Source organism: Kogia breviceps, chromosome 14 (genome assembly GCF_026419965.1).
Source record: "Kogia breviceps isolate mKogBre1 chromosome 14, mKogBre1 haplotype 1, whole genome shotgun sequence".
In the NCBI taxonomy this organism is placed as follows: Eukaryota; Metazoa; Chordata; class Mammalia; order Artiodactyla; family Physeteridae; genus Kogia; species Kogia breviceps.
Window position 1 is genome coordinate 87,043,811 of NC_081323.1, and position 12,841 is coordinate 87,056,651.

Below are 12,841 nucleotides of genomic sequence, written 5' to 3' on the forward strand. Positions count from 1 at the left end.
ACGGTCCCAGCCACTCCGCGGCATGTGGGATCTTCCCGGACTGGGGCACGAACCTGTCGGCAGGCAGACTCTCAACCACTGCACCACCAGGGAAGCCCTGTAATTGAGTTTTTAATTTTACTTTTTGAAAAAGTGTTTTTTAGTTCCTTTTTTTGTTTATTTTAATTTTTCTGGTTTAATTTTACTTTTTTGAAATATATGTCCTGCCTGTTCTTTGATCCTTTGCTGATCTTTTGTATGTTCCTTTGCAGTAATGGATTTTTTAATTTCCATTTTTCCTCTTCTGTTAGCTTTTTGATTATTTATTTATTTATTTTATATAAGTTGCTATAGATAGACATTTTTATTTTATTTTTTTGACTGCATGGGGTCTTCATTGTTGTGCATGGGCTTTCTCTAGTTGCGGCGAGCAGGGGCTACTCTTCGTTGCAGTGCGCATGCTTCTCATCGTGGTGGCTTCTCTTGTTGCAAAGCACAGGCTCTAGGTGTGTGGGCTTCAGTGGTTGCAGCACACAGGCTCAGTAGCTGTGGCTCACAGGCTCTAGAGCACAAGGTCAGTAGTTGTGGGGCACGGGCTTAGTTGCTCCACGGCATGTGGGATCTTCCCAGACCAGGGCTCGAACCCATGTCCCCTGCATTGTCAGGCAGATTCTTAATAACCACTGCGCCACCAGGGAAGTCCTGTTCTGTTAGCTTTTTAGTTATTCTTTTTTCTTTTTATTTATTTATTATTATTTTGTTGTTGTTGTGCTGGGTCTTGGTTGCAGCAGGTGGACTCCTTAGTTGCCACTTACCTGCTCTTTAGTTGCGGCATATGGGCTCCTTAGTTGTGGCACGCAAACTCTCAATCGCAGCATGCATGTGGGATCTAGTTCCCTTGCCAGGGATGGAAGCTGGGCCCCCTGCATTGGGAGTGCAGAGTCTTAACCAGTGTGCCACCAGGGAAGTCCCCTTAGTTTTCTTTTTCTTTTTCTTTTTTTAAAAATTTATTTTGGGCTTCCCTGGTGGCGCAGTGGTTGAGAGTCTGCCTGCCGATGCAGGGGACACGGGTTCGTGCCCCGGTCCGGGAAGATCCCACATGCTGCAGAGCGGCTGGGCCCGTGAGCCATGGCTGCTGAGCCTGCGCCTCCAGAGCCTGTGCTCCTCAACAGGAGAGGCCACAACAGTGAGAGGCTCGTGAACCACAAAAACAAACAAACAAACAAAAATTTATTTTATTTATTTATTTTTTGGCTGCGTTGGGTCTTCGTTGCTGCGCAAGGGTTTTTTCTAGTTGTGGCAAGCAGGGGGCTACTCTTTGTTGTGGGGCATGGGCTTCTCATCGCTGTGGCTTCTCTTGTTGTGGAGCATGGCTTCTAGGCACGCAGGCTTCAGTAGTTGTGGCACGCAGGCCCTAGAGTGCAGGCTCAGTTGTTGTGGCACATGGGCTTAGTTGCTCCACGGCATGTGGGATCTTCCCAGATCAGTAATTGAAGCTGTGTCCAGGGAAGCCCCTATTTTTCTTTTTAGTGGTGTTTTCATGATAAGCTTAGAATGCTACCTTGACCAGGAATGTGGGAAGAGTTTTGGTATTCCCTCATTTTTTTCCCCTCATTTTTAGTGTTCTTTTTTTCTTCTTTTTCAGACTCTTTGGAACAGGTAGTCACCATGTTTAGATATTAATGAGCACATAGGTGTACGTCAGCATTGGAAAATGGCAGAGGGAAACAACAATGAAGAGGTAATTCACTTGAACAACTTCCACTGCCACCGGGGACGAGGTAAGTGTTTTCACTTTCTCTCTTTCATCATTGCTTTTTCCCTTAGTGTTACAGTTATATCGTCTTTGAAATGAATCTGTTCTCTACCGTGTAAAACCCAGAGACGTTTCATTTTTAGATCTCAGGACATCAGGTTTAAATGGACTCATCAGACTAGAATTTTGTGTCAAATGGTGATTCCTGCTGGCATGAATGAAGTTTAAGAACCTTCTATCACAAGTAGATTAGATCTTAAGAGGTAGGAGTATGGGAACTGTGGTAGTTCTCAGTTTTTGAAGGAATGGTGACTGCAGAGGAGTGCTCCTCCAGGCCTGTACATTCTGAAAGTACTGAATCTGCTGCTAAAGCACTTCTGGTCCCTCATACAATATTTAATTTCGTTTTTGCCAGAAGATTCTGGTTTAGCCTTACAAAGAATTTTAGGACGTGTATTCTTTGACTTTACAGTTTAAAGTTGGGGGAATTTCATCCATTCATAAAGAGAAGGGAGCCTACATTTCTCTAAGATTCTTAAATGCATATGAAATTTCCTATCAGATTGTAATTCACAGTTACATCTAGACTAAAACGAAAAACATTATGCTGATGAGTAGGAAAAGATCATAAGTATAAATTCCATGGAAAAAGTTATACCATTTTTTGTGTGTTTTCCTGTTGATAATATTTTGTGCTTATGAAGAAGTTTTTTTTTTTTTCCCAGCAGAAGGTAAATTATGTGTATAGGGCTTTCAGATCATTTAAAATTGAGCAGATTTTATTAAGCAAATAAATTGAGAAAAACAAATTTGTTTAAGCTATGCAAATTATGAAAACAAAAATACTGAATTTTTTAGGATTTTATTAATGTGTATTCTAACTTGGTAGTTAGAATAATAAATCATAAAAATAATAAATCAAAAAATAAATAAGTCAAAAAAATCATAATTTGTTGTGATTTAGGAAGTTTTAAATCCTAGTTGTAATTTGTATGTATGATCATTTCCAAATTTTCTGAACATGTATTTCAAATAAACGTGATTGTTTTTTTAACTGGGTCTTAAATATACTTCAACAAAGTTTCTTTAAGAACAACTAATTTCTTCTGGGAAGTTATTGGCTTTAGAGGTATATTTTTCTGTTGGACATGTTTTGTGTATTTTGCACCCATCGTGAGGAATTCTGTCGTGAGGAACTATACACATTTTAAGTGTATAGTTCAGTGAGTTTTGAAAAATTAATATACCCATATAACCACCACCTCAATCATGATGTAGAACATATCCAGAAAGATTCCTATATGCCCCTTTGCAGGTAGTCCTCACCCCACTCCTGAACTAAGGAAACCACTGATTGGCTTTTCGTCACTATACAGTTTCATGTAAATGGAATCATACAGTGTTTACTCTTTGTCCTGAATTCTTCTGCACTGCATAATTTTTTTGATTCATCCATGTTGTTGCATGTATCAGTAATCCAATCCCTTTTAATTGCTGAATAATATTCACCTAGAATTCTATATCCAGTGAAGATAGCCTCAAAAATAAAGGTAAAATAAAGAAAGGTTGGGCTTCACTGGTGGTGCAGTGGTTGAGAGTCCCCCTGCCGATGCAGGGGACATGGGTTCGTGCCTGGTCTGGGAAGATCCCACATGCCGCAGAGCGGCTAGGCCGGTGAGCCATGGCCACTGAGGCTGCGCGTCCAGAGCCTGTGCTCCGCAATGGGAGAGGCCACAACAGTGAGAGGCCCGCGTACCGCAAAAAAAAAAAAAAAAGAAAGAAAGGTTAAAAGTACAATAATTTTAAAAAGATACATTATGCAAACAGTAGCCCTCAAGACAGATCTGTTAAGTCTATATATTATTAGCTAAAATAAACAATCCAGCCAGAAGTGTTGATACAGATAAAGAGTTCTGGGAAAGATAGAGTTTGGGAAAACAGAACAATTCTAATCTGTATAGAGTAGTAATATAGTATCAAAATATACAAAGGAAGAATTGACAGAACTAAAAGGAGAGTTGGACAAATCTACAATCAAAATGGGAGATTTTAACATGTTTCTTTCAATAACTGAGAGAGACCAAGTACACAGAAACATTTGTATGAATATGGAACACTGGAAGAACACAGTCAACAAACTTGACATAATAAACATATATGGGACTGCCACTGTACTCGGGACAGACCCGGGTGGCTGAAACCCTGTCTGCCCTCCAGGCCACGCACCAGGACAGACCCGGGTGGCTGAAACCCTGTCTGCCCTCCAGGCCACGCACCAGGTGTTGCTGTCTCTAAGCTGAACCTGGTCACCATTTTTGAGCAAAGAGCCCTGGGGTGTGAAGAAAAGGAGACAACAGTCATACACCCAGAGTGTGAGTAGAGAGAGACCTTCAAGATGGCGGAGGAGTGAGACGTGGAGATCGCCTTCCTCCCCACAAATAACATCAAAACTACATCTACCGGGGCTTCCCTGGTGGCGCAGTGGTTGAGAGTCCGCCTGCTGATGCAGGGGACACAGGTTCGTGCCCCGGTCCGGGAAGATCCCACATGCCGCGGAATGGGTAGGCCCGTGAGCCATGGCCGCTGAGCCTGCGCATCTGGAGCCTGTGCTCTGCAATGGGAGAGGCCACAACAGTGAGAGACCCGCATACCGCAAAAAAACAAAACAAAACAATAAAAAACACTACATCTACATGTGGAACAACTCCTACAGAACACCTACTGAATGCTGGCAGAAGACCTCAGACTTCCCAAAAGGCAAGAAACTCCCCACGTACCTGTGTAGGACAAAAGAAAAAAGGAAAAACAGACAAAAGAATAGGGACGGGACCTGCACCACTGGGAGGGAGCTGTGAAGGAGGAAAAGTTTCCACATACTAGGAAGCCCCTTCACTGGCGGAGACAGGGCATGGGGGGGAGTGGAAGCTTCAGAGGCACAAAGGAGAGCACAGCAACGGGTGCAGAGGGCAAAGTGGAGAGATTCCTGCACAGAGGATGGGTGCTGACGAGCAGTCACCAGCCTGAGAGGCTTGTCTGCACACCCGCTGGGGCAGGCAGGGGCTGGGAGCTGAGGCTCGGGCTTCAGAGGTCAGATCCCAGGGAGAGGACTTGGGTCGGCTGCATGAACACAGCCTGAAGGGGGCTAGTGCACCACAGCTATCCAGGAGGGAGTCCGGGAAAAAGTCTGGACCTGCCTAAGAGGCGAGAGACCATTGTTTTGGGGTGTGCAAGGAGAGGGTATTCAGATCACCGCCTAAACGAGCTCCAGAGACAGGCACGAGCCGTGGCTCTCAGCGTGGACCCCAGAGACGGGCATGAGACGCTAAGGCTGCTGCTAGACACCAAGAAGCCTGTGTACAAGCACAGGTCACTGTCCACACCTCCTTTCCTGTGAGCCGGTGCAGCCCGCCACTGCCAGGGTCCCGTGATCCAGGGACAACTTCCCCGGGAGAACACACGGCGCACCTCAGGCTGTTGCAACGTCACGCTAGCCTCTGCCACCGCAGGCTCGCCCCGCATTCTGTACCCCTCCCTCCCCTGGCCTGAGTGAGCCAGAGCCCCCTAATCAGCTGCTACTTTAACCCCGTCCTGTCTGAGCAAAGAACAGATGCCCTCAGGTGACCTACATGCAGAGGTGGGCCAAAATCCAAAGCTGAACCCCAGGAACTGTGCGAACAAAGAAGAGAAAGGGAAAACTCTCCCAGCAGCCTCAGGAGTAGCGGATTATATCGCCACACTCAACTTGATGTACCCTGCATCTGTGGAATGCCTGAATAGACAACCTCATTCCAAAATTGAGGAAGTGGACTTTGGGAGCAATGATATATATATTTTATTCCTTTTTCTCTTTTTGTGAGTTTGTATGTGTATACTTCTTTGTGTGATTTTGTCTGTATAGCTTAGCTTTTACCATTTGTCTTAGGGTTCTGTCCGTCTGTTTTTTTTAAATTACTTTTTAATTTTTTAATTTTTAATAATTTATTTTTTATTTTAATAATTTTTTTTCTTTCTTTCTTTTTTTCTCCCTTTTCTTCTGAGCCATGTGGCTCACAGGGTCTTGGTGCTCTAGCTGGGTGTCAGGCCTGTGTCTCTGAGGTAGGAGAGCCAAGTTCAGGACATTGGTCCACCAGAGACCTCCTGGCTCCATGTAATATTAAACAGCAAAAGCTCTCCCAGAGATCTCCATCTCAATGCCAAGACCTAGCTCCAGTCAACGACCAGCAAGCTAAACTGCTGGACACCCTATGCCAAACAAGTAGCAAGACAGTAACATACCCCACCCATTAACAGAGAGGCTGACTAAAATCATAATAAGGTCACAGACACCCCAGAACACCCCATCGGATGCAGTCCTGCCCAGCAGAAGACAAGATCTAGCCTGTTCCTCCAGAACACAGGCACCAGTCCCCTCCACCAGGAAGCCTACACAACCCATTGAACCAACCTTAGCCACTGGGGGCAGACACCAAAAACAACAGGAACTACAAACCTGCATCCTGCGAAAAGGAGACCCCAAACACAATAAGTTAAGCAAAATGAGAAGAGAGAGAAACACACAGCAGATGAAGGAGCAAGGTAAAAACCCACCAGACCAAACAAATGAAGAGGAAATAGTCAGTCTACCTGAAAAAGAATTCAGAGTAATGAGAGTAAAGACTATCCAAAATCTTGGAAATAGAATGGAGAAAATACAAGAAACGTTTAACAAGGACCTAGAAGAACTAAAGAGCAAACAAACAATGATGAACAACACAATAAATGAAATTTAAAATTCTCTAGAAGGAATCAGTAGCAAAATAACTGAGGCAGAAGAAGAGATAAGTGACCTGGAAGATAAAATAGTGGAAATAACTACTGCAGAGCAGAATAAAGAAAAAAGAATGAAAAGAATTGACGACAGTCTCGAAAACCTCTGGGACAACATTAAACACAACAGCATTTGAATTATAGGGATCCCAGAAGAAGAAGAGAAAAAGAAAGGGACTGAGAAAATATTTGTAGAGATTATAGTTGAAAACTTTCCTAATATGGGAAAGGAAAGAGCTAATCACATCCAGGAAGCACAGAGTCCCGTACAGTATAAATTCAAGGAGAAACACGCCAAGACATATATTAATCAAACTATCAAAAATTAAATACAAAGAAAAAGTATTAAAAGCAGCAAGGGAAAAATAACTTAACATACAAGGGAATCTCCATAAGGTTAACAACTGATCTTTCAGCAGAAACTCTGCAAGCCAGAAGGGAGTGGCAGGACATATTTAAAGTGATGAAAGGGAAAAACCTACACCCAAGATTACCCAGCAAGGATCTCATTCAGATTCAATGGAGAAAGTAAAACCTTTACAGACAAGCAAAAGCTAAGAGAATTCAGCACCACCAAACCAGCTGTACAATAAATGCTAAAGGAACTTCTCTAGGCAGGAAACACAAGAGAAAGAAAAGACCTACAATAACAAACCCAGAACAATCAAGGAAATGGTAATAAGAACATACATATCGATAAATTACCTTAAATGTAAATGGGTTAAATGCTCCAACCAAAAGACGTAGACTGGCTGAATGGATACAAAAACAAGACCCATATATATGCTGTCTATAAGAGACCCACTTCAGACCTAGGGACACATACAGATTGAAAGTGAGGGGATAGAAAAAGATATTCTATGCAAATGGAAATCAAAAGAAAGCTGGAGGAGCAGTTCTCATATCAGACAAAATAAACTTTAAACTAGACTATTACAGGAGACAAGGAAGGACACTACATAATGTTCAAGGCATCAATCCAAGAAGGAAGATACGACAATTGTAAATATTTGTGCACCCAACATAGGAGCACCTCAATACATAAGGCAAATGCTAACAGCCATAAAAGGGGAAATCGACAGTAACACAATCATAGCAGGGGACTTTAACACCCCACTTTCACCAATGGACAGATCATCCAAAATGAAAATAAATAAGGAAACAGAAGCTTTAAATGACACAATAGACCAGATAGATCTAATTGATATTTATAGGACATTCCATCCAAAACAGCAGATTACACTTCCTTCTCAAGTGCGCATGGAACATTCTCCAGGATAGATCACATCTTGGGTCACAAATCAAGCCTTGGTAAATTTAAGAAAATTGATACCGCATCAGGTATCTTTTCCGATCACAATGCTGTGAGACTAGATACCAATTAAAAGAAAAAAATCTGCAAAAAATACAAATACATGGAGGCTAAACAATACACTACTTAATAACCAAGAGATCACTGAAGAAATCAAAGAGGAAATCAAAAAATACTTAGAAACAAATGATAGTGAGAACACAGTGACCCAAAACCTATGGGGTGCAGCAAAAGCAGTTCTAAGAGGGAAGTTTATAGCTATACAAGCATACCTCAAGAAATAAAAAACATCTCAAATAAACAACCTAACCTTACACCTAAAGCAATTAGAGAAAGAAGAACAAAAAAAACCCAAAGTTAGCAGAAGGAAAGAAATCATAAAGATCAGGTCTGAAATAAATGAAGGAAACAGTAGCAAAGATCAGTAAAACTAAAAGCTGGTTCTTTGAGAAGATAAACAAAATTGATAAACCATTAGCCAGACTCATCAAGAAAAAAAGGGAGAAGACTCAAATCAATAGCATTAGAAATGAAAAAGGAGAAGTACCAGCTGATGCTGCAGAAATACAAAGAATCATGAGAGATTACTGCAAGCAGCTATATGCCAATAACATGGAGAAGCTGGAAGAACTGGACAAATTCTTAGAAAAGCACAACCTTCTGAGACTGAACCAGGAAGAAATAGAAAATTTAAACAGACTAATCACAAGCACTGAAATTGAGGCTGTGATTAAAAATCTTCTAAAAAAAACAAAAGCCCAGGACCAGATGGCTTCACAGGCGAATTCTATCAAACATGTAGAGAAGAGCTAAAACCTGTCGTTCTCAAACTTTTCCAAAATATAGCAGAGGGAAGAACACTCCCAAACTCATTCTATGAGGCCACCATCACCCTGATACCAAAACCAGACAAAGATGTCACAAAGCAAGACAACTACAGGCCAGTATCACTGCTGAACATAGATGCAAAAATCCCCAACCAAATACTATCATACGATCCAACAGCACATTAAAAGGATCATACACCATGGTCAGGTGGGGTTTATCCCAGGAATGCAAGGATTGTTCAGTATATACAAATCAATCAGTGTGATACACCATATTAACAGATTGAAGGGTAAAAAACATATGATCATCTTAGTAGATGCAGAAAAAGCTTTGACAAAATTAAACACCCATTTATGATAAAAACTCTCCAGAAAGTGGGCACAGAGGGAACCTACTTCAACATAATAAAGGCCATACATGACAAACCCACAGCAAACATCATTCTCAATGGTGAAAAACTGAAAGCATTTCCTCTAAGATCAGGAACAAGACAAGGATGTCCACTCACCACTATTATGCAACATAGTTTTGGAAGTTTTAGCCACAGCAATCAGACAAGAAAAAGAAATAAAAGGAGTCCAAATTGGAAAAGAAGAAGTAAAGCTGTCAGTGTTTGCAGATGACATGATACTATACATAGACAATCCTAAAGATGCTACCCGAAAACTACTAGATCTAATCAATGAATTTGGTAAAAGTAGCAGGATACAAAATGAATGCACAGAAATCTCTTGCATTCCTATATGCTAATGATGAAAAATCTGAAAGAGAAATTAAGGAAACACTCCCACTTACCATTGCAACCAAAAGAATAAAATACCTAGGAATAAACCTACTTAAGGAGACAAAAGACCTGTATGCAGAAAATTATTTAAGACGCTGATGAAAGAAATTAAAGATGCTACAAACAGATGGAGAGAAATACCGTGTTCTTGGATTGGAAGAATCAACATTGTGAAAATGACTATACTACCCAAAGCAATCTACAGATTCAGTGCCATCTCTATCAAACTACCAGTGGCATTTTTCACAGAACTTGAACAAAAAAATTTTTTTAATTTGTATGGATACACAAAAGACCCCAAATAGCCAAAGCAGTCTTGAGAAAGAAAAACGGAGCTGGAGGAATCAGGCTCCCTGATGATACTTTAGACTTCAGATGATACTACAAAGCTGCAGTAATCAAGACAGTATGGTACTGGCACAGAAACAGAAATACAGATCAATGGAACAGGATAGAAAGCCCAGAGATAAACCCACACACATATGGTCACCTTATCTTTGATAAAGGAGGCAAGAATATACAGTGGAGCAAAGGCAGCCTCTTCAATAAGTGATGCTGGGAAAACTGGACAGCTACATGTAAAAGAATGAAATTCAAACACTCCCTAACACCATACACAAAAATAAACTCAAAATGGATTAAAGACCTAAATGTAAGGCCAGATACTATAAAGCTCTTAGAGGAAAACATAGACAGAACACTCTATGATGTAAATCACAGCAAAATCCTTTTTGACCCACCTCTTAGAGAAATGGAAATAAAAACAAAAATAAACAAATGGGACCTAATGAAACTTAAAAGCTTTTGCACAACAAAGGAAACCATAAACAGGACGAAAAGACAACCCTCAGAATGGGAGAAAATATTTGCAAACGAAGCAACCAATGAAGGATTAATCTCCAAAATTTACAAGCAGCTTGTGCAGCTCAATATCAAAAAAACAAACAACCCAATCCAAAAATAGGCAGAAGACCTAAATAGACATTTCTCCAAAGAAGATACACAGATAGCCAACAAACACATGAAAGAATGTTCAACATCACTAATCATTAGAGAAATGTAAATCAAAACTACAATGAGGTGTCACTTCACACCAGTCAGAATGGCCAAATCTACAAACAATAAATGCTGGAGAGGGTGTGGAGAAAAGGGACCCCTCTTGCACTCTTGGTGGGAATGTACATTGATACAGCCACTATGGAGAACAGTATGGATGTTCATTAAAAAAACTTTTCCCAGGGCATATACCCTGGGAAAACCATGATTCAAAAAGAGTCGTGTACCACAATATTCACTGCAGCTATATTTACAATAGCCAGGACATGGAAGCAACTTAAGTGTGTATCAACAGATGAATGGATAAAGAAGATGTGGCACATATATACAATGTAATATTACTCGGCCATAAAAAGAAATGAAACTGAGTTATTTGTAGTGAGGTGGATGGACCTAGAATCTGTCATACAGAGTGAAGTAAGTCAGAAGGAGAAAAACAAATACCATATGCTAACACATATATATGCAATCTAAAAAAAACAAAGGTTATAAAGAACCTAGGGGCAGGACAGGAATAAAGACACAGATGTAGAGAATGGACTTGAGGACATGGGGAGGGGGGGAAGGGTAAGCTGGGACGAAGTGAGAGAGTGGCATGGACTAATATATACTACCAAGTGTAAAATAGATAGCTAGTGGGAAGCAGCCACATAACACAGGGAGATCAGCTTGGTGCTTTGTGACCATCCAGAAGGGTGGGAGGGAGGAGAGATGGGGATATATGTATATGTAGAGCTGATTCACTTTGTTATACAACAGAAACTAACACACCATTGTAAAGCAATTATACTCCAATAAAGATGTTTTAAATAAATAAATAAATATATATTGAACGTTGCACCCAATGTGTTTACCAAAATCGACATTTTGAGCCACAAAACAAGTTTCAAGTTCCTGCACCGCTGGTGGGAGTGTAAATTGGCACAATTTGGAAAATTGGTTGGCATTGTCCACTAAACTTGAACATATGCTTTCCCTGTGGCTCAGCACTTCTCCTAGAATGTACCCAACTGAAATGAGTCTATCAAGATACATATACAAGAGTGTTCATAACAGCATTATCCAAAACAGGCAAGACTGGAACCAACCCAAATGTCTGTCAACAGAAGAATAAGTAACTTATGATATATTCATATAGCAAATTACATACAGCAAAGAAGACTGCATACTGTAACATGCAACAGCATGGATATATCTCAGACATGTTTGCAAGGAAGCCAGAATCGAAAGAATGTATTTTCAGGAACTAATGTGAGTAGTTTAGGCTACTAATGTGCAAGAAATTTATTTACAAACCTTTGTGATGGTCACACGGGTGTGGGCCTTTTGTGTTAATTCATAGCCTTTGCTCTGTTATACTTTAAAATTTTTAAGTATATTTCTAAAAGCTAATGTGTTTATATGTGGTATGTTGGAGAGTATCTTGTCAACCATTGGGCTTCACTGTAAGGTGATAGGTTTAAAACCAGCTTTTTCGCTGGGTGCCCCACGGTTGTTGTCTGTGTCTTTTTCTTGGGCCATTTCTTCCAGAGAGGAATCTACAGTGTCTTGAATGTGGAATCTAAGACTGCCAGCATGCAGGGAGCCAAGCGGCAGAAGGCAGCCCCAGGGTCTTACTCATTATGGCTGTTCCAGTGACACCTCTTTCCTCTCTTGGCCTGGTGTCTAGTGACTCTGCCTCAGTGGCTCTTCAGAATGGACCTCCACAGTGTGGGTCTTCTGGCTGAGTGAGAAGCTTGGCAAATGTTCTCCCCAAAATCAATGGTAAAATTAGACAGAATTGTCTAAAATAACCATTTAAAGACTGGAAATGACCAAAGGCATACAGTAATTGAGAACAGTTATTCAGGGAAATCTACGATTCTGCAACATGAATTAGGCCACCTCTGATTGGCCGCCCCTGCTTCAGGCTGTGGGTTTGAGCCTTATCTACTCTTCTAGAGCTCTTGCCATGTGTAAATCTGCTGTTTTCCAGAATTTTGTTTAAATCTCTTGCTGGCTATTATCTCCTTTTCTCTTCTTTGTGTACTTAAGAGGTTATACTTTTTAAAAGTTCCTTCACTATCATTTTAGTAGGGTTTCAGCAGGTGATGGTGATAATCACTTGGATTCATTATGCAGGTTTAAGAGAAATCCTCTATAATGTACTTCTGCAGGCCCTCAGTTCAGTTGGTTGTTTCTGTGTAGGTAGCATTGGACTTAAAATCAGGCAACTTCACTGTGTGTCAAGTACTATAATAAACAAGCATTTTAGGTAATACAGCTATTTGAAGTAGGCAGTGTTGTTAGCCTTTCTTTAATGTTGAGGAAATGGATGCCT

General features: G+C 40.9%; 1 protein-coding gene across 3 annotated transcripts in view; it reads left to right on the top strand.

Moving 5' to 3' along the window:
- The window catches only part of RNF216 (ring finger protein 216), a 174,340-nt gene that overhangs the window by 18,142 nt on the left and 143,357 nt on the right, over nt 1-12,841 (top strand). For all 3 annotated transcript variants that reach the window (XM_059037336.2, XM_059037334.2, XM_059037335.2), the window contains exon 2: nt 1,625-1,760. In XM_059037336.2, the coding sequence (XP_058893319.1) occupies nt 1,694-1,760 (67 nt within the window). In that variant the 5' untranslated portion in view covers nt 1,625-1,693. The remainder of the gene's footprint in view (nt 1-1,624; nt 1,761-12,841) is intronic.